Source organism: Ovis aries, chromosome 1 (genome assembly GCF_016772045.2).
Source record: "Ovis aries strain OAR_USU_Benz2616 breed Rambouillet chromosome 1, ARS-UI_Ramb_v3.0, whole genome shotgun sequence".
In the NCBI taxonomy this organism is placed as follows: domain Eukaryota; kingdom Metazoa; phylum Chordata; class Mammalia; order Artiodactyla; family Bovidae; genus Ovis; species Ovis aries.
The window spans coordinates 194,652,955-194,679,455 of NC_056054.1; the positions used below are offsets into that span (position 1 = coordinate 194,652,955).

Genomic DNA, 26,501 nt, shown 5'->3' on the forward strand with positions numbered 1-26,501 from the left:
TTAAGTCATTATTTTTAAGTAAATATTTTTTCCTTAACATCTAATGTCTTCAACTAAAGATCCCTTAAGGGACTTCCCTGGTGGTCTAGTGGTTAAGACTCTGCCTGCTTCTATTGCAGGGGGCACGGGTTCAATCCCTGGTCTGGAAACTAAGATTCTGCATGCCATGTGGCATGGCCAAAAAATAAATAAATCAATAAATATCTCTGAAAACTTAGTTTTGAGCATCAAGTTAATCAAGGTTTTACATTAATTCATAATTTTACATGCCTACACACATAATCTTATTTGATTAAAATTTAAGAGTTTTTTAAATTAAAAAATGTTTGAGGTACTGTTTTAGTTTTATACAACAACAAATAAGAACTGTGACTGAATTTTCACTTTCTATGAGCTGTTCTGACATTAAGTAAAAACGGCCTCTGAGAATATAACCAAGGGTACATTAATTACTAAAGCACAAGTTCCATTAAAGAACATAATTAAAATATGGAGATAATACAGTTGTTACAGAAACAATAAAGAAAAAAAACTCAGTCTGGACCTATGTACAAAGTAACCATCATTTCTATGCTAAAATGTCATTCCATTTGTAATAATGAAATGTTCATCTAATGCACTGCATTCACTTGTGGAATGAAACTAAAATACATGCCATTTTCTATACAGCGTTTTTAACTGCTGGTCTACTAGATAACCAACCTCAAGAAATGTAGGAGAAGTAACAATTGGGAATTGACAATGCTACGAACCTTATATTTTCTCAATTAGAAACCCTAAAAAGGTAAAGTTGCAATGAAGTCACCCTTTAATCTTCATAAGAATAGTTTACCTGGGAGAACAATGGGCTCAATTTTTACCAAGTCATAAAAATTAAAAGTTAGGAAAATTAACACTCATTTAAATAATCTAAGGAGTTTCAAATAGCCTCAGAGCTTTATAAATAACTGCCAAAAATATTTTATTTTCTTTAATATAATCATAAAGCTTCTTAAAATGAAATACTGATTAATGTTACATTTACATTTTAACTAGCAGACCCACCCGGAAGCTTAATACGTTAGTTTATATAGTCCAAACATTTATATAAATAAAAAAGTTTAGCAGAAAAGAAATAAATACAAAAAGAAAAGCTGTATTATATAGTACAGCAATTTAAGGAAAATATTAACAAACAATTAAGGGAATTTTTACCTTGATTCTTAGGTTTAATACATTAAGCTGTACCAATATAATGAACCTGGTTGACTTACTATAAATCAAAGGATGAAACTAGTTGATATTTCTGCATGACAAGTAAGAGAACATCAAAATGGCAAGTAACATAACTGAAATTTCGACATCTGTTTCCAAATTCAGTAGTGCAAAATATACTTATAAAAAACTGCAGTTATCTTTTAGATATAATCTTTAAATACACATTTTTATGGTCATTGATAAATCTAAAAGAAATGCAATGTCAACTCACTAGCCTCATCATTCGCATAACTTTTTACGTCCTTTTCTTCCATTTCATGTATCCCTGCTTTTCGTCAGGCAAAAGAAATTACTCAGCTCATTTTTATTCAGTCATTTATCATAATAGTTTCTACTCATCCAAGTGTTTAGATTTCTCAAAATAGCTCTTTTAAAGAAGGCATCTCATGTTGGCTTACACATTAATGTGCCTATGCTTTAATTAACATAATCCTCAGTATTATAGTTTATAAAATGCCAAAGCAGTATGAAAATATTCCACACTTCTAAACTGTGCTGGTCTCTCACGCACAGGTTTCTTATTTATTGATAACTTAAACACCCCTCCCTAATCCATTGCTTACATGTATATACAAACTGTATGGTAAATACTCTAACATGTATTAAAGTATAAGAAAAACATCCTCTTTCTAGTAACACCTCACTTTCCTTCCAAGTCTGTTACTGAAGCACTGATATGTGAAGGTAGTTGAAATTAACTGTTACCTCCTGAAAAAAGTAGGAAGAAAACAAGAATTAGACACAGAAAAAAACTATTTACACTATACTATACAACTAAAAATGGTTACTTATATTTTAGGCATCACATCTCACTTATCTAAGCACTGCTAGGCTAGCTTTTAAAGCCAAGGCCATGTTGAATAAGGAGGAAGAAAAATGTGTGTGCCTCCTGTGTCAGATACATCCTTATATGAACAAAACACTTAATAAATATTTTCCCAAGGTCAGACATTTTTCTCTCAAGCAACAGCACATAATTTTAAATGACATATATTAAAAACGCAGTACTTGTGGCCTATAACAATAGTCACTGTAAACGACCCCAGGTGATACACTCTCAAAACATCTCTTGGTTACTGTCAGTTCGACACCGCTGCTCTCACGATCCCATACTGCATGTACAATGTTCTCGGGTTTTTAAAAAAAGCATAGCGTCAGACCAAGAAAACCAACTCCAAAAACCAAGACATAGCTGAAAGTGCTAAAAGACCTCTGAAAGTTGATGGTTGTTATCTTTTAAAACCTCGAAATTATGACTCATTTTTACGTGAAATACATTTAAAATACTACATTTTGGTAATTCCCTGGCTGCCCAGTAGTTAGGACTTGGAGCTGTCACTGCTAAGGCCCTAGGTTTGATCCTTGGTGGTCAGAGAGCTAAAATCCTGTAAGCCACAAGGCATGGCCAAAAAAATAAAAATACTGTATCTTTAACAGTATTCTAAACATCAATAGCAGAGGAGGGTCTACACCTTGTTTGTTTTTATACCTAGCACATAGAATAAGGTCTTGACACTTCAGGTGTGTTATGGCCAGCACCTAGGTTAGGGCTTGGCACATGTTTGGTGCAAAAATACACAAAGTTTATAGCATAAAATCCAAACTGGGTTGTCTAAAACTTGCTTACTCTGTAAATAAGCTAAACATCACTGGGTTGTCTAAAACTTGCTTACTCTGTAAATAAGCTAAATATCAAGCCTACAATCCATTTTTCCCACTTATCACAATTCCCAGAACATACTCAACAAGAAATAAGAAAAGAAGAAGAAATTCATCAAATAACATTAATATGCTGTTAACTCATGCAACAATTCAAAGTATAAGATAATATCATATTAATATTTATTGACTTTTATTATGTGCCAGATCTTGTGCTGAAGGGCTTTACGAAATGCCCACACTAACCATTATCAGGTAGCATGCCCCTAATTATTGAAGGGGAAACCAAAAACTTGGAGAAACTACGGAACTTATCCAAGGTCATACACCTCAGAAAACCAGAAGGGCAGGGTCTGAATACAGGCAGTGTGACTCCAACGTCTGCACCTGACAGCATCCTGTGAGCTCTACAGTCTCACTATTTTCAGTGTCTGACCCTTCAGGTTCAATCTACATGTAAATAAGGAAAATGGTAAAACTACAACACTTCAGAGGACAGGTGTAAATTACCCTTTAGAGAAGGAGCTGGCAAACTATAGTGGGCTGCCTGAGCCCATAGAGCTTGCAAACCTAAAATATTTTCAATCTGGACCTCTAAGAAAAAGCTTGCCAACTTCTGTTTTATTAGTTTGGGGTCCAGAAAACAACTTTGTGAAAGTAAAAACTTCTTCCCATTCCACTTAAAAAATATTTCTAGGCACTAATCTACTTTTCAAAGTTTGAATAATTCTGCTATTAGCTTTAAAGATCTATTTTCCTATTTTTCTCCTTCCTGCTGCTGCTAAATCGCTTCAGTTGTGTCCAACTCTGTGTGGGTCTGGCAGCCCACCGGGCTCCCCCGTCCCTGGGATTCTACAGTCAAGAACACTGGAGTGGGTTGCCATTTCCTTCTCCAGCGCATAAAAGGGAAAAAGTGAAAGTGAAGTCGCTTGTCCGACTCTTCGAGACCCCAGGGACTGCAGCCCACCAGGCTCCTCCACCCATGGGATTTTCCAGGCGAGAATACTGGAGTGGGGTGCCATCGCCTTCTCCTTTCTCCCTCCTAGTAATATATAATTCTTCTCAAGATATTCAGAGCCAATCAAAATATGTTTAATATTGGAGATCAGAAGAAAATAAGTCTTTCTACTTAAATTATTTAACTTGCCCCAATTCAGAAACACCATATCCTATTTTACTGTTTGGACAACTTCTACAAATGATAATTTTTAAAGATGGACAAATCAGTCTATTACCAACAGTTTTTATCAAAATTACAATTTCTACCAAATCCCCTTTGTTCCAAATTATTACACCTAAAGACAGTGTTATGTACACAGTATATATTAAATGTAAAAAAAACATAAAAATGCAATATGCTATCATTAAGGAATAAAATAAGTATCTAATCACGTACAGTTGCTAATTGTTAGCTGCTCAGCAAACTTAAGCATCCTGAATCCGTGGCTTCTTGATGGTGCTGGTTCTGAGAATTTCATTTTGCCACAGTTTACATCATTTGTTGCATGAGGATTTCCAGAAATGTAAATCCCACTTAAGCAATACTGCTTTGTTACAATTCAGAAATCCAAGGACATGTGCTCCTTCACATTCTTATTCTCCTCAATAGTTGTTCAAATATTGAAGCCCAAGAGAAATTTACAGGTAATCAGAGCAAAAAGACACATAAAAATCTGGGCCCACTCTTGTTAGCATTAGCCAAATTTACTTACTTTAAATTAGCCTTTTACTGAGTTAAATAAATTGACAAGATGTTTTAAGAGTTCAGCAATATCCTAGGTGCTTTGAGAACAGAGATTTTGTGACAGAAATAGTCCATTAAATACTAAGAATGGAACCCAGAGTAAATAGTGTTTCATCTGTCTAATGTCTTAAATGTTAAGAGTATAATTATTGGGACTAAAATGGTTACAGAAGGCTTCATGAAGCTGAACTTTGAGGATGAGGAAAAATTAGGCAGAGAAAAGGGAAGAGAAGTGGGTAAGTTTTACTTAAAAAATAAGTAAAGCCACACAAATAAGAATTACAGTAACATGTGGAAAGGAAGAACATTACTATTTAATGATTATTTTTAAAATGGTTACAACACTTTGATTTGGACTTCAAGTATTTTCTATAAATATAAATGTACTTATAACCTTCAAAATAATATTTACTACTTCTGTGAGATGTTTATCACCAATCAGAAACATGATAGAACAAAAGCACAGATAATGTCTCATTTAACAAATTTTCACTAGAACACATCAATGTTACTGAATCTAAAAAGAGGAGATACACTATGTGGTCCCGTTACTATACATATTATGACTGAATACAGAAATCTGGGGATTTACAAATCAGGTGAGTCCATTAATTCACTAAAGAAGGCTTGCCACTCCAATTCTGAATTTGCCTTCAAATATCCAGGTCTCAAAAACATTATTAAGTTCACACTAAGGGCTCTTTCCAGTATTTTTCTATAGTGGACACAAGTTTAAAATTTTCTGATTAAAAGCATTTACTAAAATGTAGTTTCAGTACTTTCCCACTTTTCATTTATCAAAAATACATAAAGAACTTTTGATCGACATAACTACTGTCCACCAACTGAATAGATATAAACCCAGGCAAAATCAAAGAAATCTGATTGATGTTTAGTTGACCTGTGCAGCATTATGTGGAAATACATGCTTTTTGACCTTCTGAAGACCTCAATTACAATTCTTCAGAACACCTCACGTCTAACAACTCCAGACTGGGGACAATAGGCACTCTGCCTATTTTGTCTTCATTCTGTTGACTCCGGTCAATGGACCTCTATGTTCCTGCAACTCCCTGTCACTTTCACTTAAGCTGACTTACAAAGGCGCCTAACTGTCCTTCTACTCACCAGTATTTTTCCAGATGTGCTCTCTTATTAAAAAGAACAAGTTTTTCTTCTTAGTTCCATTCATAGAAATGTTTTTTATTACATTTAAAAAAATCCAATTCACATTTACATTTCTAAGATAAGTCCAGCTAGAAACTTTGGTATAAACCAGTCGATCATTAAGCTAAGTCATGACCATTATTTTAAATCTTGAGGCTCCCAAACACCAGACTAAACCAACCAAAAAGGCACCACCTGAACTCTGGCTACCATCCTGCTGCTGCTGCTAAGTCGCTTCAGTCGTGTCCGACTCTGTGCGACCCCAAAGACGGCAGCCCACCAGGCTCCCCTGTCCCTGGGATTCTCCAGGCAAGAACACTGGAGTGGGTTGCCTGGCTACCATCCTACCACCTCTGATTATTGCCCAAATTTTCAAATTTGATGTTTTAGAGTAATTTCAAGGAGGCTTCTGCTAAGGTCTCCCTTTCCATGGTTACATTCAACCATCCATTTACAGACAAGTTTCTTACAATCCATGTATCTGCATCTTGTCTGCGTAGTTCATTATTTTCAAACATCACAGGTACACACTTAAGCCTTGAAAAAATGCTGCATATTAATAAAATTCAAAACCACCAGTTGAGGATGACAATACTTTCTCTATATAGTAAATATTTATACTACATTTAATACTATTTGATTTAACCTATGAAAATGGCTGAATTAGAACTCAATGTAACATTTATAACAAATAGTTGGAAATAACTGATGAGTTTTTAATGGAAAGATAATCACCATAAATTATGGAAAAATTTAAAAGAAATAGTCTACTGCAGTATTTATCTTCAAGCAAAGTTAATTATAAAATAAAGCAATAAATTTGCTCTCATGTCTTCTGTATAAAATAAAATCTATAAATATAAATAAATTTTCAGAGATTAGTTCTCTTGTTTCTTCTATACTGCGGAGCTTCTGACCATTTATCAATTACTACTACTCATCTATCACTTTAGCAGGATTATAAGGGGATTATCTGTCAGGTCCAAAACAGGCAGGATTCTCAGGAACCAAAACAATCATAGGCCATGTCAGAAAAGAACAGAGATGCAGGCCTCGCCTAACTGATCGAGGCAACAAGAAATCTTGGCACTTGAAAATCATACTACCAAAAAAAAAAAAAAAAAAAGAAAATCATACTACCATCTCTGTAACAGAGGTTCCTTCTCTTCAGATACATTCGTTTCTCTCTGTACATTAAATCTACCTGCATCAAGGGTCAAGCCTTTGGCTCAAAAAAAAGTTGATCATCATAGGCTAATTTCTATTCAGATTTTTCTTCCCAGTAGCATGCATAGTCAAGGGTGTCCCTGGTCAAAATAACACCAAGGGTAAAGGAAATGGAAAAGGATATAAAAAATGATCAAGTTTAAAAACTACACACACACACATATACACACATCCTGAAAAATGTTTTCTTCAAAAGATCAAGTTAAAATAGAAAACAAAAAATCTTTTGAAATATAATTGACATGTGGAATATCACATAAGAAGTTCAAAGCTGAAGGATAAGAAACCAGATGGAAATCTACACAAAGGAACTATTTTCTTCCTGCTTCCCCCAAAAGCCATGAAATTATTTACCTCAATGCATTAAAACCAAAATAACCTTCATTATTTGTTAAATTTTTAAACATTCATAGAGTATTTTCCAGATATCTATTTATCTAGGTATTACTTTGAAAAAAGCTTTCAAGGAATCACTTATATCACAATTTTGAAAAGATGAAAAAAGTGAAGATTAAGACAATATCAGGCTAACACGAATACAAATACACAACAATGCATGTTATTCTATATCAGCAAATCTCCTAAAACTTTATATGGATTTTAAAGCATGTATGGAAATGAGCATATCCTAAATAACTCCACACATAATTTTGTTGACTACCAATGTAATAGAAATCTATATCCCCCAGTAACAAACCTGGTATTTCCTTAAGATTTCCCCTAAGTATATAACATGAAACATTGGTATCTAGAAGATATTTCCCGGAAAAAAGGGTTTTGTTGGTAAATATATTTAGAAAACTGCATATTTTGATGAATCTCTTATAGCTTCACAGTGCACATGCATATATCAGGTCTGAGAAATCCCAGAGAAAAGAAGCCTGCTTGTTTTATTTACACCAGTTTTCCCCCACACATATTTAACAACAAAACCCTTTGTTGCAAAAACCCTGGAAACTAATAATTCTCAAATATATTTGAGGGAAACCGGATTATCCAATTATATTTCCAGAACTGTTGCATAAATGCCTTGCATTTTGTACCAAGAATAATAACAATACCTCCATTGGATAATTTTATGTTTGCTTCTCAGATGTTACCATTTTAAAATCTCCCAGGGTAGGTAAAAATTTAAAAAAATCTTTCAAGACTATCTATGTGAAGAGTGCGCCTTTATACTTACCTTTCTGTATCGCTTGTCACTTTCAGATCCGGGATCTGTTGCTCTAAAGGCCGTTTCTCCAGGTGAACCTTAAAGATAAATATTCAGTCTTATAAATTCTCCAGTGAAGCCAAGAGTCTAAACTAAATTCCATATCATATTTAGTCAGTTGAAAGCTAAGTGGATTTTTAGAGCAAAAATCATTTTGGAAAGCTATTCTTATTTTAAGAAACAAAGTGGTAACCTAAGAAAAAACTTTTCAAAACAATTACAGGACCTATTTAACTGATTTTTTAAAATGTCACTGTAAAGTACAACTAAAAAGTAAGAATCTTTGGTAAGATTATTTTACACAAGAATACTTACAGTTCGGCCATACACTACTGCCGTAAGAGACCACATACAGTAGAAAAAAAAAAAGTAAAAATGTCAACTGGGACCAGACAGATGAGACAAACTAAAATGGCTTTGTTTCAGTTATGAGAAACAACCAGATCTGGTTCAAGAAAATAGTTTCATTAAGTAAACTTTCTTTTTAACAGTTTTAATCTTATAATATAGATACATACTTAGGAATTTTAATTTTATCACAAAATAATTAATTTTATTATTTCCACCTAAATTTAGGATAATGAATTTGCCCAATATAATTCTGACATTTTAAAATTCAGCACAAGCAGCATTATAAATTTGGTCTGTAATTTTATTTGCAACTAGTTTATTAGAAGCATTTAAAAGACATGTTAAGATCAGCAAAAATATCTGTTTACACACCTAACAAGAGAAGTAGGTCAGAAGCTTCTATGACTTCACTAACCAATTTGTGACCTGTGAAAAATCAGCAAAAGGGGAAATAGAAATGTAAAATTTATCAGAAATGAGCAAACAAAGATGTCTGAGACCTCAGATTTATATTATGGTAGGGCAGAATTGGGCAAATACACCAGGATTGACCTTAGTAAATTCTACTTATAATGGTCCATTATGATTAAATGTTTTAAAATCGGCTCTAATCAATTATGAAAAGCAAACACACAGGAAGTCTCATCTGCTTGTCAAGAACAAGTGACTTACTTTCCCCTCACTGACTAAAGCCAAGATGTTTAAGTTCTTGAAAATCTTCATTTTGCTGGGCCAAACAAAAATTAAAACCATGGGAATCTTCCAGAGTGATAAGACTCTGGCTCCACTGTAGGGGGCGTGGGTTCAATCCCTGGTCAGGGAACTAAGATCCCACATGCTGTTCAATGTGGCCAAAAAATAAAAATAAATAAATTAAAAAAAATTAAAACTATGGAGCAGCAAAATTTTGTTTTATCTTTCTAATAAAAAAACGTGGCTTTTATTTGTAAATAAAAGCTACTAAATATTTTCATTTAAGAGATGGAAAATATGAATGTATCTTAAGTATCTTTCCTCTGTGTTTCCTGATATTTTAAATGAGATCAGACACAGGTCTTTCCTTACCTGTGGTGAAAAAGTCCTTCAGTAAGCTGAGGCTTTCAGCAATCTTGTCAAAGTCAGGTGCCAATTTTGCAAGATCCTCTGAATTAGGAAGGGCTTTTCTAATTTTCTCTGAGGAAAAGAAAAGGATAGTCTCCAAATTAATATGTGACTACTGAACCATTCATACAGTTTAAATAATCATATACAAACTTAAATAGTTTTTCCATTTTTCTCTCTATTCCAACTATAACTGCTACATGTATCTGAAACAATGTGTTATCCTAATAATATTCTATAAGCCATAAAAATTTTTAAAAGGACTCAAACATACAGCTTGGATATTTTTGATTCATAAGTTAAATGCCTTGAGACAGAAACAAGGTATAAATGTTAACACTGGATTGGAATCAGAAGTACTTTAAAAATCTTTTGTAGCACCTGGCCCAAATTCTAAAAAAGTAATGTCAGTTTAAACTCAAGAAAGGAATTTCATTCCTTCTCTTTCTCCTTTTATGTTACCATTACATTCGAAAAAACTGTGTATGAACCCAAGACAAGCCTTTATTTTTGCTAGCCTTATTCATAAAGTGACCAAGTATTTATTTTTGTTTACAAATACTCAACAATTCTGTCCCAGTTTGGTACAACTATATAGTATCTTCTGATTCAAGAAGGGCTTTTCTAACTTTCTCTGGAGAAGATAAAACACAAAGTTTCTCAAAATAAAAATATGTATTAGGTCTTATTCTAAATGCAATGAAAGCATTAACTTGTTCCATCTTCATGGAAATGCTACAAAACAGTTCTCATTAGCCCCATTTTACAGATAAGGAATGGAACACAGAGATGTAACAGGACCTGTGCACCCACCGAAGTGAGGCAGTCAGGTTTAAGCCTAGGTAGCCTAGCTTCAGAACCGAGGCCCGTGGCCATTACTGTGTATTACCGGTGAATCTATCAAGTTAAAAAGCTCTCCTCATAAATGTTAGAAAAATAATTTGAAGGCGTGCTTTTCCTGTATATATCTTCATCAGTGCAACAATCTTTAAGAAAGTGTTGTGAATAGTGCATGCAGAGATTAAATCCATCCCTGCATACACCTAAGCTAAAGTCTAAAAAAAGTCTACACAAAGTCTATAAAGAGAGACCCGAGGAAAATAATTTCATCAGACAATTTTTTTTTCCTAAAAATCACCATGACTTACTGGCAATCACAACTATCAAATATACCTGTTTCTCATCTACCTCTAGAAAAAGGGAACAGTGGCAGACTAACAGGAGAAATTACTTTGGCCACTAGCAGGCTTTTAAGGAACTTCGTAATAAAAAGTAGAGGTAACCAAGGTACTCAAAGAGAGTTAGTTAGGTGAAGCTGTTCTGAGTAACATACAACACTGAAAATGATGTTCAAGAAGGCTGCTTGGCAGCGTAGAAAATGCTGACGAATGTGTTAGCTAACAAAAGACAAGATAGCAAAGTGTTTGTTCACTATGACTATACAATTTTTAAAAAGGAAAGTAAAATATTAACCACATACACAAAGTAGGTACAATCAAAAGAAACTACACTGGCAGCTGTATTGAAGTGATGAACCAGTGGATTATTTTTTGTTTCTTACCAATTTTTCCTCTGCTAGTCTATTACTTTCATTATGAAAATAAAACTGTTGCAACCTTAGAGTTAAGGAGCTATCTCAGTACAACTATTTTTCTCTCCTAAAGAGACAACCAAGAAAAGTACTCTAATGTTGATACAAACCCAAATCGATATACTCATCAATCTCCCACACGATGTCAGGCACAATCCATTTATAGTCACTAAGGTCAGGTATCATGTCTTTCCATTGATCAAAAGTCTAAAAGATAAAGTATGCCAATCAAATGATCTGAATGCCATATAAAATATAAAGAAAAACTAGCTGAATTTATTTTGTTAAAACTTGCTAAGCTGCTAAGAGTAATGTATTATGTTCACAATTTTGAGAAACAAAGTGGCCTTTGCTCTTCTAAAAATAAATTAACAGACAAGTGTATAAAGCATGTAAATGTTTCTTTACTAAATACAGAAAATGGAAAAATTCAAAATACACTTTTATTTCAAACAGGTTTCATGATTTGACTTTAAACATGATTCGAAGAATAGAGGGAAGACAAACCAGGGATCAGGAGACCCTGCCTCTGGTCCCAGAGTTGCCACAAAGTGGTTGCAGGAGCATGCCACCTAACTTCCCTTCCTGGGCTACTAAATGGCAGAGCTGCAAATCAAACCAAGGTATTCTCACTCCCAGGTCAGCGCTCCTTCCATTAGGCCATTTTCACCTCTTATAATAACTAAGATTCTGAGAGCATTTTCCTATTAGCGCCATTAAGACAGTTTAGCACATGACAGAGACACACAATAAATGTTTAAACATCTAATTATATTCTATTGCATTGAAGAAAAACAACATATGCTCTGAAGCTTTAAAATATTCGCTGGAATAACTGGAAAAGCAGTAGCAAAGTGAAACTCACCTTTTTGGCTGTATAGCCACCCCCAACAGCAGATCCGAGTATGAGATACCGGAGTTTCAAGAGTCTTGCTGCTAATCTGGCTGGCCAAAAATTCCTGTGGGGCTGGTAGGCATATTTAACTGGAGAAAGTTTCAGTCTACGTAAAGGAAGGCTAGTTAGAGAGGAGAACTGCTGCAATGACGTCCTTAACTGGGGTCTTTGAAGCTTTAAGGTAGGATGATGTGTATGATAAATACTTCGTGAAACCAGATGTAGTTTCTGTAGTGGTAAACTTCCTTTTGTTCCAGGGCTGTGTTTCACTAAGGATTGGCAGACCTCGCTGAAAGAAAAGTAGGTGTGGGAGAAAGATCAGACAGGGAAACAATGTAAAGAAATGATACTGAAAAAGCAATATGCAAAAGGGAAAACACACAGGGCACACCTGACCAATTACACCATGTCTCACAATAGCGCACAGGCACTAACCATTTACTGTGTGCCAGACACTGCTGCAATGGGAGATAACTCAGTTAATCCTCCTGATAATCCTATGATAAAACTACCAGGATCGTCCCCATTTTATCAACAAGAAAAAGGCAGACCGATATAAGTAAGTTACTGAGGCTCCCAGAGGGACTCAAACCTAGACAGAGGGACTCCAGAGCCTGTCCTTTGATTTACTATATGTGGGTAATGCTCACGGCCCCAAAAATAAAAACTAAAGGAAAAAAGAGATTTATTTTATTAGCTATTGACAGCTACTTGCTGTCAATAAATTTGAAAACAAAATATCTTTATTTAGTGACATATCCAACCTAGACTTTACCACTGTGATCATTTTGAAATGGTATAGAAATAATAAATCACTATGCTGTGCAATAGGACCCAATGTAGTGTTGTAGGTCAATTATACTACAATCCAAACGTTTACACTTAGAAAAGAGATCAGATTTGTGGTTACTACAGGCATAGTGGTAGAAGGGGGAAATGGAGGAAAGCAGTCAAAAGGCACAAATTTACAGTTCTAAGGCAGAAAGTGAAGAAGAACTAAAGAGCCTCTTGATGAAAACGAAAGAGGAGAGTGAAAAAGTTGGCTTAAAGCTCAACATTCAGAAAACTAAGATCATGGCATCCGGTCCCATTACTCCATGGCAACTAGATGGGGAAACAGTGGAAACAGTGGCTGACTTTATTTTTCTGGGCTCCAAAATCACTGAAGATGGTGACTGCAGCCATGAAATTAAAAGACACTCCTTGGAAGGAAATTTATGACCAACCTAGACAGCATAATAAAAAGCAGAGACATTACTTTGCCAACAAAGGTCCGTCTAGTCAAGGCTATGGTCTTTCCAGTGGTCATGTATGGATATGAGATTTGGACTATGAAGAAAGCTGAGCGCAGAAGAATTGATGCTTTTGAACTGTGGTATTGAAGAAGACTCTTTGAGAGTTGCTTGGACTGCAAGGAGATCCAACCAGTCCATCCTAAAGGAGATCAGTCCTGGGTGTTCATTAGAAGGACTGATGCTAAAGCTGAAACTCCAATACTTTGGCCACCTGATGCGAAGAGCTAACTCATTTGAAAAGAACCTGATGCTGGCAAAGATTGAGGGCAGGAGGAGAAGGGGATGACAGAGGATAAGATCACTGGATGGCATCATTGACTTGATGGACATGGGTTTGGCTGGACTCCGGGAGTTGGTGATGGGTAGGGAGGCCTGGTGTACTGCTGTTCATGGTGTTGCAAAGAGTTGGACACGACTGAGCGACTGAACTGAAGATAAATACTAAGACTGTAGTGTACAACATGATAAATACAATCAGCACAGCTGTTGTGCTATATATGAAAGTTAAGACAGTAAATCCTAAGAATTGTCATCACAAAAATGTTTTTTCTATTTAATTTTGAATCTATATGAGACTACAGCTGTTCACTAAATTTACTGTCATAATCACTTCATGATGTATTTAAGTTAAATCACTATGCTGCTCACCTTAAACTTATACAGTGATGTATGCCAATTATATCTCAATAAAACTGGAAAAAAAGATGTGTTATAATAGCAAAAAATAATGTTACCACTTAAATATATAATATTAAGAGCAAAAATTTATCAACTATGGCATATAAACAAAAGAGGATACTGTATAGCCATTAACATGATAAGTATGAAGACCATGTAGATATACCAAAAGACTTCATGTAATGTTAGGTTAAAATAGGGATGAAAATAAATGTGGGCTTCCCTGGCGGCTCAGTGGTAAAGAACCCACCTGCATATACAGGAGACATGTGTTCGATCCCTGGTCTGAAAAGATCACACATATTGGGGGACAACTAAGTCCAGGGCTACAACTACTGAGCCCATGTGCCCTAGGGCCCTCACCCTAGAGAGTAGACCCCACTCACTGCAGCTACAGAAAGTCCTGTGCGGCAACAAAGACCCAGCATAGACATAAATAAAATGAATAAAAATTTTTTTAAAAAGAAAGAAAATAAACATGAATTATGGATGCACTTATACAAAAAGGGGCACATAAACTTTTACTTTTAATCACAAAAGTTCCAGTAGCTTACAATATCTATTCTTTGCCTTCTCATGTCTCACAATCCAGGGATGGTTCAGGGATGGAAATTAAGAAAAAATTAACACCTCAGGTACCAGGCTCCCCAGAAACAGAAAGAGAACAAAAAACACCCCAAAGAGAAAAGGATCTAAATGCACATGTTACTATCTGAGCTCTTCCCTCTTGTTCTTCCTGGCAGAGAATGACAGTCTCCTACCAACAAACATACACTTGATTATCTTATTCAACACACAGTCATAGTGCTCACTACGGGCCAGGGCCCGTTCTAAAGAAATAAAATATTTCATTACATGGGACTCTAATTTCTAAATATCTTAAGAAAAAGGAATCGAGAAACACTGAAATTATGTTGTGAAGAAAGACAGTGAGGGGAAAGGGGTACGTAACTGACAGGCATTATGTCAGATGTTTGCACAAATGCTACTGTTAACTCTCAGAAAAACCTGGTAAGGATCCTTATTTTCCCAATTTGCTTTTTTAAACTGTGTCTCACCTAAGGTAGAATGACTAGTGAATGGTGGAAAAGAATTTGAATATATACTTCTATATTTAGGCCAAACTAAAAATCAAATGTGATGCAAAACAAGGCTCCCCGATCCTCACTCCAGAAATCATCTATTCTCATTTATCTTCTTTTAACCTATGCACTGTATCCTAGCATGTAATTATTTTTTCAACAATTTTATGCAAATACTTATTGCACCTAAATAAATGTTGGTCATTATTCTTACATGTCTATGAGTATGTACTTAGATATACACATCAAAGAATGTTTGTTAAAGAGTAAGAATTTAAATGTACTCCTTCATAACGTTCACAGGAAATACATCAAAAGACAAACTGCAGAACATGGGGCATCTGACCTTCCTCATCTCTACTTGGGCAGGCAGCTAAACTGTGCAGTCAACATAAGATATCTTAAACCATGACTATGGAGTCAATAGTAACTTTAGAAACAATTTAGCTGACAGAATCCAACTGTATAAATAATTATCAGTTGACATCTAGTTTGTTTCTAAACTCAATTTTTAAAGCATTTCCTAAATAACTTAATCAATTCAACACAGTGCGCTATTTTCCGAAAAGTCTTTCCTCTTCTTATTTAAAGAAAACTAGATATATTTCCCTAGTAAATACTGAGAAGTAGAAATAAAAATGTTGTAAATAACTTAGTTTAGTACGAAGGGCTGTGGATATTCTCAGAAATTAAAATTCCGTGAGGTCAGAAGTAACTTATCCAAGCATTCTAATTGACTAAAACTACAACTATTGTATGCTTTTTTCAGTTCTAAATTTAGACTCCAGGTTAATCTATATAAAGCAAATGGATTCCATCACTTACAAACACTATAAATTACACCACTTAAAACAATCCTAAAAAAAATATTCAGGACAGGTGTTTAGAGACTGAGTTAATTCAGGAAATCCAGGTTTTTCCAACTTTGCTTGATACACGTTACTTCTTATCAAATGCCTGCAACAATGAGTTAAATCTGAAGGTATTTAAGAACATTAGAACACAACTACGTGTAAAAATTAGAGCCAAATTTAATTTCATTAAAATGCACATAGCAACCCATAGAAATGTCAATACTTCCATCATTTTCGGTTTAGGATTAAGTCAGACCAGGTCAACAGTAACACGGTGATTAGAAAAGTGGCGCTACGTTCACCGCCTCACATCCAAAAAGCAACTCTCCCTCCAAGAACACTGAAAAGAAAGCTATTATTAAGAGAATATCTCTAATCACCGTCTCTGACACTGTATGCTTCACTGCTCCAAATCTGACTCCGAATCATGTTCTTCAGCGGACTAAGGAAAGAGGCAGAGTCCTCTTTACTCGAACAGAACAGCTCGGGTACCTGCAAAGGCAATGTAAACCTAGCGTGGAGGTAGAAGAAAAAGACGCAGAAAAGGGACACATGGATAGCAAGCACCAAAGCCCGGAGAGAGAGGGGACAGACACCAGAAGCCACCAGAGAGAGATAACATCGAGGACAGAAGGGTGAATGGGGCAGGCACAAAAGGACATCAGACACAGGCCAAGACTGAAATGGGCCCAGAATCTTCCGAGAGGAACAGGGGCAGGGGCCACTACTGGGGCCAGCATCTCAGGTAAACCCAGTCAGGGCTCCTGCCACTCTGGGGCCTCAAAAATATCCCGGAACCATCTAACTGCCCTCCGCCTGGCCTGAGAGTTACCTGCACACTCTGGAGGTAGTGATGGGGCAGCCCCGTTTTCTGGACGCCCCAGAAATAACGGAGCCAGATCGGAGCCCGGACTTACCAGGCCACGGCAGCCCGGCGTACTCGCCACATCGCGCCGGCGAGGAGGTCACACAGGCGCCGAGGCGGCCAGCGGGGAGCCCGGGTTTAGCCCCAGTCCGGCTCCTGCTCCGGGAATGACCCAGGAAGAGGCCCGCAGCAACAAGGGCACAGAGCAGCCTCTGCGGCCCTCCCAATGGCGAATGGACTTCCGTAAGAGCCTGCTGGGCACCCGTACCCGGTCCGTTGGCCAAACCTCCACCCCGCTCTTCCAGGAGGGCAGCAAAAACGGTCCGGCGGAGGACTGGCGCATGCACTCAAAGCCTCTACAGGAACCCTCCCCTCTCCCCACTCCGCCCTCCGTTTCCGGGGCGGAACTGGGAACTTGTGCCTCTAGTTAAATTCTTGAGCGGAAGAGTGGAGGTACGGCAGGGACTGAAAGGCGTGAAATACAGGTGATAAATTCTCACTGGGTGGCTACCAATTTAAGAAAATTTAATATTGCTTGAGCATAGTGGAGGCTAGGGAATACAGAATGACTTAATACAGGGATAGAGCAATAAAACAGAGTAATGAAAACCCACTGCTGCCTGCTCCTTTGTATGACGTCTTTGTTTAGGAAGAACTTTCATAAGTTTAGAGCAATCTTGGCAGGCTGAGAGGAGTATTGGACAGGTTAAATGCTTTAGAATCTGAAGGAGAGCCAAGAGAAGCTCATGAATTCGGCGAGCTGAAGACTTGATACAAGCATGTGCAGTTTATAAAGGCATCAAAAATAATTTCATTCATTCACTCCTTAACTGGCAGTCATCTGGCTTTTAATCTCACTAATTGGTTGATATTGCTGTGGTCAAAAGTCACCAACAATGGGTGGTGGTACTGGACTGCTCCACGTTCAGCTCAGAATATTGGATACTCAGCACTCTCCCGGCTTTCAGGACCCACATTAACCTTTTCTCCAGGACCTGCTACTCCGCAGTCTCCTTTGTTGTTTCCTCCTCCCAGCATTTCAATGAACGGTTCCAGATCTCAAGAAATCCTGGACCCCATCTCTATCTTCATTATCTCTGCCAGTAGTTTGAGGCGGTTCTATAGCTTTAAATATCTTTTTCCCCCTTACAACTCTTGCCATTCTATGTATTATGTGGAAACGGGCCCATAGGAGGGACATGGCCTGTGAAAGGTAGTGATGTCAATTAGTGGTATAGCCAGAACCAAAATCAAAGGGCTGGGTTTAAAACTAAGAGCACCCTTAGTTTTAAGGACTCCACCCCCACACATGCTATACACAAAGAAAATTCCTTTGCCCTCAATTATCAGAACCCACAATGGCTGACTATTTTGGGGGGCTCCAAAATCACTGCAGATGGTGATTGCAGCCATGAAATTAAAAGACACTTACTGGTTGGAAGGAAATTTATGACCAACCTAGACAGCATATTAAAAAGCAGAGACATTACTTTGCCAACAAAGGTCCGTCTAGTCAAGGCTATGGTTTTTCCAGTAGTCATGTATGGATATGAGATCTGGACTATGAAGAAAGCTGAGCGCAGAAGAATTGATGCTTTTAAACTGTGGTGTTGGAGAAGACTCTTGAGAGTCCCTTGGACTGCAAGGAGATCCAACCAGTCCATCCTAAAGGAGATCAGTCCTGGGTGTTCGTTGGAAGGACTGATGCTGAAGCTGAAACTCCAATACTTTGGCCACCTGATGCAAAGAGCTGACTCATTTGAAAAGACCCTGATGCTGGGAAAGGTTGAGGGCAGGAAGAGAAAGCGACGACAGAGGATGAAATGGTTGGATTGCATCACTGACTCAATGGACATGAGTTTGGGTAGACTCTGGGAGTTGGTGATGGATAGGGAGTCCTGGCATGCTGGTTCATGGGGTTGCAAAGAGTTGGACATGACTGCGCCACTGAACTGAACTGATCTGAAATCAATATCCATTCCTTCAAACTGACACCAAGTATAGACCCAGCCTTTGGTAGTAAACTTCCCACATGAAGGACTCTGGGAATTTTCTTTATTATATTTAGTGTGGTGACTGTGTTAAAAGAGCAAATAGGAACTTACTATACTGATCTGTACAAACTATCTTTTTGTAGTACTGTTAAGTCCCAGTTGTTTTAATGGAGAAAAAAAATGGAAACCAAATAATGGCAACTCCTTTCCTGTATGGGTGATCTTTACATCTTACCAAACTCTTGGTTTGTGATTTTACTTCTAGGCATTTAGCCTGGTGAATCTGTTCCCGCAACAATTGGGTTCTCCTCTTGGTGAATGTCGAGCCAAAAGACACAGTCAAGCCAAAGCTGGGAAAAGGGGAGAATTTATTACTTGCAGCATGTGATGAGACACCTGGGAATCTTTTCCAAAGCAGTGCATCCTTTCTTAAAAAGCTGGGGAAGTTTTTAAGCTAAGGGTACATGCATATTCATGAAGGGGCTTGGCCAGTTAACAGAATCTAAGCTTTAGTTGATTGGAGTCACATGGGTCAGAAAAGGTCAACATCATCATCCCTTAGGTTCCAGTTGATCTGATGGTTGAGGCTTCAGGCTAACGTTTACCAGTGAACTAGAACTGGAAGTCTTTACACCTAATGCATTGTTGCTTCTCTCGCCTGATAACGGTTTTGTTTCTGCATTCTTTTGCATTGTTCCCTTTTGTCGTTATTGCTGTCTAGTCGCTAAGTCATATCCGACTCTTCAAGAGCCCATGGACTGCAGCATGCCAGACCTCCCTGTCCTTCATTTTCTCCCGGAGATTGTTCAGGTTTATGTCCATTGAATCAGTGATGCTATCTAACCATTTGCCTTCAGTCTTTCCCAGCATCAGGGTATTTTCCAGTGAGTTGGCTTTTCACATCAGGCAGCTAATTGGAGCTTCAGCTTCAGCATCAGCCCTTCCAATGAATACTCTGGATTGATTTCCTCTAGGATCGACTGGTTTGATCTCCTGGCAAGCCAGGGGATTCTAAAGAGTCTTCTCCAGCATCACAATTTGAAAGCATCATTTCTTTGGCACTCAGCCTTCTTTATGGTCCAGTTCTCTGTTCCCTTAAGATCATTAATTCTGAGACCTGAGGACAAGTTTTGTGGCCAGGCTTAGATCACAAAACAGCTTAGGCCAGAAATGACTTCTAATGCCAAGAAAGCCACACCTGATTTTCTGTTCAGACCTTCTGCCTTATCTGCTTACAAACTGTGCAAAGATGTATGCATGATGTTTCTTTCTGCACTGTATGAAATAGCAGAAGATTAGAATCAGCATCATTAAAAAATAAACTCTTTAAATATTTAATGACTCAGTTTATCTTTTAATCCCAGAGATCTTCAGAAAGTGAGATGTTAATGGAAACTGAAATGTTGCATTTATTTTTTTAAAGTTTTATATTAAAATTTTTATAATAGAAGTTTTTGTTAAGTTCTTCCTGCTGCTGCTGCCACTGCTAAGTCACTTCAGTCGTGTCCGACTCTGTGCGACCCCAGAGATGGCAGCTCACCAGGCTCCCCCGTTTCTGGGGTTCTTCCTGGAAGATGCCCAAATTCCCTGACACTGCACTCTTCACCTGCAGTTTCCTAGGGAGAGAAACTAGCTAAGTCATGCATAACTGCACCATTATGGTTATCAAACTATTCTGACCCTTCAGAAAAGGATGTCATAATCCTCATCAATAAACATTTATAAAATATTTTCTACAAATCCTCATTTGGGGATTTAAAGAAAAATGATATATATTTTTGAAAAAGAGTAAAACCCAAACCTGTTCTCAAGTGCCCATGGTCTGGCTACAGAGACCCATACCTAAAAAGGTAAACAATATAAACAGTGTTTACAAAGATTGAGTTGAGTAGACACTGAGGACCAAGTAAGGAATGGAAGTTCTGCTACAGGCAGAACTATAGCATAAGCAAGTGGGCTAAAGAAAGATAATTCTGGAGAAAACAGAAAAGGATGAATTTGTAAGGAGAGACTGAATTTTGGGAAGGCTAGATAAGAAGCTATGGAGAAATGTAAGTGTGAGAGGTCCAGGTACAACAATGGGGATAGAGGTGAAAGATTATCTAAAAAAATATTTCTGAGTATTTAAAGCAATGGAAAGCTGAATGTATAAATTCAGGACAGGAATCAAAAATGATTGGTATTTCAATCTGTACTAAATGAACAGTGCTAGTGATAGTCACAGATACTGGGAACTTATTTTGGAATAGAGACGATCATGTTGCTTTTGGATTGATGATTAACGCTGAGGCATTAATGAGTTATCTAGGTGGAAAAATTTATGAGGCTCTTAGAAATCAAAATCCTGGAATTCCAGAGGGAGGTAAAGCTTGCAATACAGGTTTGAGAATTGTCTTTAATAAACGTGAAACTGAATCACATTAACCTTTGTAAAACCGTGCAAGAACTTGAAATCGTTTATAAATTATTAAATCCACATTATTTTATAATGTTTATATTTTAGGACTAAAAGTATTACCTGCAGTGAAATAATGCAAGAAAAAGAAATACAAGGCATAACATTTTCAATTGATTGCTTACATTGTAAACCTTAAGAAAAAAAAATAAACCAGTAGAAATATTCAATGAGTTGAGTCCCAAAAAAGTATATATAAAAAACAATTGTGTTTTTATATACTTGCAAAGACACCTGTGTATATATCAGGTCCAGATTCTTGGAATTTGTAAATGTCACCTTAATTGGGGAAAGGGTCTTTACAGATGTTATAGTAAGGATCTTGATCTGAGGAGAGTATTTTAGATTATTCAGGTGGGCCCTAAATGCCATTACACGTATCCTGACAAGAGTAAGATTTCACACGTACAAACAGAGGAGGAGGCAATGTGAAGATGAACCAGAGATCGGAGGATCTAATCAACTAGAAAGAGACCATGCTGGAACCATGATCTTGGACTGTCTAGCCTGCAGAACTGTGAAAAATGTTTCTGTTCTTTTTAAGCTACCCAGTGTATGGCATTTTATTATAGCAGCCCCAATTGACTAAGTGAAGTGAAGTGAAGTCGCTCAGTCGTGTCCGATTCTTTGCGACCCCATGGACTGTAGCCTACCAGGCTCCTCAGTCCATGGAATTTTCCAGGCAAGAGTCCTGGAGTGGGTTGCCATTTCCTTCTCCAGGGGATCTTCCCGACCCAGGGATCGAACCCGGGTCTCCTGCATTGTAGGCAGATGCTTTACCATCTGAGCTACCAGGGAAGCCCAACTGACTAAGGCACAACCCAATTAAAAATGGGCAAAAATTCAAACAAACACTACATAAAGGAATATATATATATATGTGCATGTACATATATATGTGTATATATATGTATATATACACACAGCATGGTGGTGGTGGTTTAGCTGCTAAGTCATATCTGACTCTTGCAACCCCATGGACTATAGCCTGCCAGGCTCCTCTGTCCATGGGATTCTCTAGGCAGGAGTACTGGAGTGGGTTGCCATTTCTTTCTTCAATTATTACCCATATTTGATGTGAAATCAATGGCCATGGGTGTGGCCTTAGTGAATTTGCTCAAAGAGAGTGCCAACCCACAGCCCTGAAAGTATTTGAACCAAAGGATCAAACTGTATCTTATTCAAAGTATAAGATAAAGGAAGAAGTCATTAATCCAAAAATTACAGCACACAGCACAGAACACATAAACGAGTGCTCAGCATTATTAGTCATCACGCTCCATCACTTCACTGGTGCCCGACTCTGTGTGACCGTATGGACTGTAGCCCACCAGGCTCCTCTGTCCATGGAATTCTCTAGGCAAGGATGCTGGAGTGGGTGGCCATGCCCTCCTCCCATGGATCTTCCTGATCCAGGGGTCAAACCCGCATCTGTTGTGTCTCCTGTACTGGAGGTGGATTCTTTGCCACTGAGTCACCAGCTGCTGCTGCTGCTGCTGCTGCTAAGTCGCTTCAGTCGTGTCCGACTCTGTGCAACCCCATAGACGGCAGCCCACCAGGCTCCCCCGTCCCTGGGATTCTCCAAGCAAGAACACTGGAGTCACCAGGGAATCCCTATTAGTCATCAGGGTAATGCAAGTGAAAACCACAAGATACCGACTATTTTTCCACTAAGGCTGCTAAAACTAAAGACTTACAATGCTGCATTTGATGAAGACGTGCAGCAACCAGAACTCTCAGGCACTGCTGATGGGAATGTTAGGTGATATAGCTGAAATGGAGCAGTACCCTATGGTCTTTGCCCCCTCACCATGTCATCTGTCTGCCTTTTGTCTGTGGAAAACTTTAGTCAAAGAATAAGTTTAATCAGAGAAATGAGAAATGCAGAAACAAAGGAAAACAGTCAAAGGAAACAAAATAATAATAATAATGTAGTCATCAAGCATGGTCAAGGACCTTCAGTTCTTTCTCCAGGGCTGTAGATAATATTCCCAGCCACATCCTGTGAGCAGTCCTGTAGATACTGAAACACCAGTGGGGAAGTTAGCTACATGATGACTAGACTGTACCTAGGACACGAGCTGCACAGTTATGAGGATTGGCCTCAGAGAAATGGAACAAGTGGACCTTGGAACTGAAGATAACTGTACCTAAAATAATCAAGATGACTCTGGTCAGACCACCGATGACCAGTGTGATGATGACTGTCAGAGCTGACTGCTGTTTCTGCATGTAGCCCCCTCCTTCTGCCTATAAAAGCTCTTGCCCCACTGGTTGCCAGTGGGATGAGTTGGCCTTTGGACAGATGTCCTCCGCCCATCACCCTCAGTTGCCAGCATCTGAGGTAAAACAAACTTTCCTTTCCACCAACCTAGCCTGTTTATTGGCTTTTTGGATGGCGAGCAGACAGACCCCACACATTCTTTTGGTAACACTCTCTCTCTTCCACGTTTAGGGACCCTTGTGATTACATTGGTCCCACCCAGATAATCTACATTTATCTTCCTATTTTAAAATCGACTAATAACAACCTTAATTTCAACTGCATCCTTAATTCACCTTTCCATAGTCAGAAATCCCAGGAATTAGGATGGACTTTGTGGGAGGCATTCTCCTGCCTACAACACGGCTCCATTTAAATTTTTTGACTGATTTCTCTCTGATACTATAGGATATGTGTGTGTATGTGTGTGTGTGTGTGTCTGAAGTATCACATTCCACCCGTTCACCCAGCTACACCTGGGAATATCTGTAGTTTTAAATTTGTACTTCTAATCTTTGCTTACAAATTTATCATTTTCTTATTTTTAATGTTTGTATACATTTGCCATATTTTTTCCTGCAGTCTAAAAGGAAATCTCAAGTGTGCATTCCATGTCACAAAGGTCATTTTCTGCAACAGTACTGTTGCGTTTCCTGCCTTCTAAGTCATTTTTAATATTCTTTTACCTTGTAAATTTTGAGATATTGCCCTTACTTATCTTTATTGCTTCCTCTGCCTGTACCTTAGAGGTCAAGTTTTTTCATTATCTTAAAGATGCAAAATTATGTCTAATTTTTTTCCTTGTTCCTGTCGTAAATAATCTCATAGATAGTAAAATAATGGATATCATCTTCCTCTCCATCTATTATGACTGTTGTGATTACAGTCACCAGTGGATGCTCTTTGAATGTGCTGGGCACCAAGCTCCGTCTTTACAGATACATCCTTCCATTCTTTCGTACCTTTTTTTCACAGGCTTCACTTTTTCTTCCTTGCTTTTCTAGGCTAGCAGGTTTACTTTGCTTTCTGTTGCCAAGTATGTGTTATTCAACAGAGGCTTCCCTGGTGGTTTGGTGGTAAAGAGTCTGCCTGCCAATGCAGGAGACGCGGGTTCAATCCCTGGGTTGGGAAGAACCCCTGGAGAAGGAAATGGCAACCCATTTCCATATTCTTGCCTGGAAAATCCCATGGACAGAGGAGCCTGGTGGGCTAGAGACCATGGGGTCGCAAAAGAGTCAGACATGACTTAGCAACTAAACAACAAAAACAATGAAAAAACATGATTGGAAACAGCAGATCCATCAGGTTCAAAGGCACGATGAAGATTAGGAAATTGTAGGACTCCAGAAGTTATCTATGACCACTTAGTGTAAAAAAAAGTTATTTTCTACACATGTGGTTACTTATTATGTCTATTATTTATATCTGAGGGAAATACTATATAATAGTGTGCTACTGTGTATCTTTCCCCAACTCTTCTTTAAGTGACATCTTGCTGGGAGGTTGAAATTAGTTATTATAAATCAATCAAGACTTGATTTATTGTTTTGTTGACTGCTTAGTCTGAAGTAGGTGATAGAGAAATGGCAATACTGCAAGTTCGATTTAAAAGCGTGTTGTGTCTGTGGCTGTTCCATTGTGAATAGCACAGAACATTGAGGAAATATTCTCCCAGTATTTAAAATCTGTTATCTGATTCAGGAAAGAAATCTTACACAACATTGTGGATGATCTAAGTTCTGACATGCCTTTGTCATTTCACATTTCTCTTACTTGTTAACCATTTCTCTTACTTGTTAACGAATAGAGAATATCAACGTATATTCATGTCGAATCTGAACTCATAGGCCAGTGCTATAAGCAACTTCTTTAGTACATTTAGTAATTGATAGTATGTTATTCAGCATCAATAGTAATAAAGATAATAAAGCACTTGTTCCTAGTAAAGTTTATAATGACCTTATGCATATGGATGCATGCTTTTTTGGAAGAGCTATTGCTAAACATTTCCCAGGACAACACTGGCGTGCACATGTATGCCTGGGTAACAGGCACACCTTTCATCATCGAAAACTTGTGCCACTTATGGGACTTCCCCAGCTGTCTAATGGTTAAGACTTTGTGCTTCCTTTGAAGGCGGGGCACGGGTTCAATCCCTGGTTGGGGAACTAGTATCCCACATGGTATGTGGTGTGGCCAATCCCCTCCCCCCACCCCAAACAAATAAACAAAAAATTGTGCCATTTAGCTTTTTTTTTCCTTCGTTTTGAAGTTTCCTGTACCTCTGGCCACTTATACAGCTGTGTCCTCTTTGGGGCTAATGCCATGTCTAAAGCCTGCACAATATTCCTTTCTCCATTCCTAGGGTTCTGAGTTTTCTTCCTCCTGCTCAGAGATATTTTTTCTCTACACTTTGAAACAGTTCCTCCTTTCTTGTCTTTTAGATGAATAACATATCTCCCACCTCCCCCCGATTTCCAAGCTCAGCTATTCAAGAAATATACTAGCTGTTAAGTAACATTGCATGGTCACCCAGGGTTTCCAGCTTTCTGGTGTCCTTCTCAGCAGAAGTAGATTGAACTGTGTGCCTTGCAAAGGGATAAGCTCCCACCTGCTTGCTATTGTCGACGGCCTCCTAATTCTCTCATACTTCGGTTCGCCTTAACTTTCCTTCATGGCAGGAAGGGCCAAAATGGGTGGTTGAGGCAGCAGCCTGCTACAACAATGCTGATCCAGTTTGCAAACACCACCAGAAGAGAGAGATCCACCATCCCGTGGTCAGGAGACCATCTTAGCAGCAGTGGTGCTTG

General features: G+C 37.9%; 1 protein-coding gene across 9 annotated transcripts in view; it reads right to left on the reverse strand.

Moving 5' to 3' along the window:
• Positions 1 to 17,236, reverse strand: part of OPA1 (OPA1 mitochondrial dynamin like GTPase) — an 81,848-nt gene extending 64,612 nt beyond the window's left edge. For 4 of the 9 annotated variants that reach the window (XM_027957239.2, XM_027957232.2, XM_042233072.1 and 1 more), the window contains exons 1-6: positions 17,032 to 17,236; positions 12,176 to 12,494; positions 11,421 to 11,517; positions 9,684 to 9,791; positions 8,991 to 9,044; positions 8,238 to 8,305 (exon numbers count right to left, since the gene is read on the reverse strand). In XM_027957239.2, the coding sequence (XP_027813040.1) occupies positions 8,238 to 8,305; positions 8,991 to 9,044; positions 9,684 to 9,791; positions 11,421 to 11,517; positions 12,176 to 12,494; positions 17,032 to 17,063 (678 nt within the window). In that variant the 5' untranslated portion in view covers positions 17,064 to 17,236. Of the gene's footprint in view, positions 1 to 8,237; positions 8,306 to 8,990; positions 9,045 to 9,683; positions 9,792 to 11,420; positions 11,518 to 12,175; positions 12,495 to 16,946 lie in introns of all 9 variants that reach the window. The other 5 variants (XM_060404581.1, XM_042233079.2, XM_027957243.2 and 2 more) reach the window with 3 other exon arrangements.
• Positions 17,237 to 26,501: the final 9,265 nt, after the last annotated feature.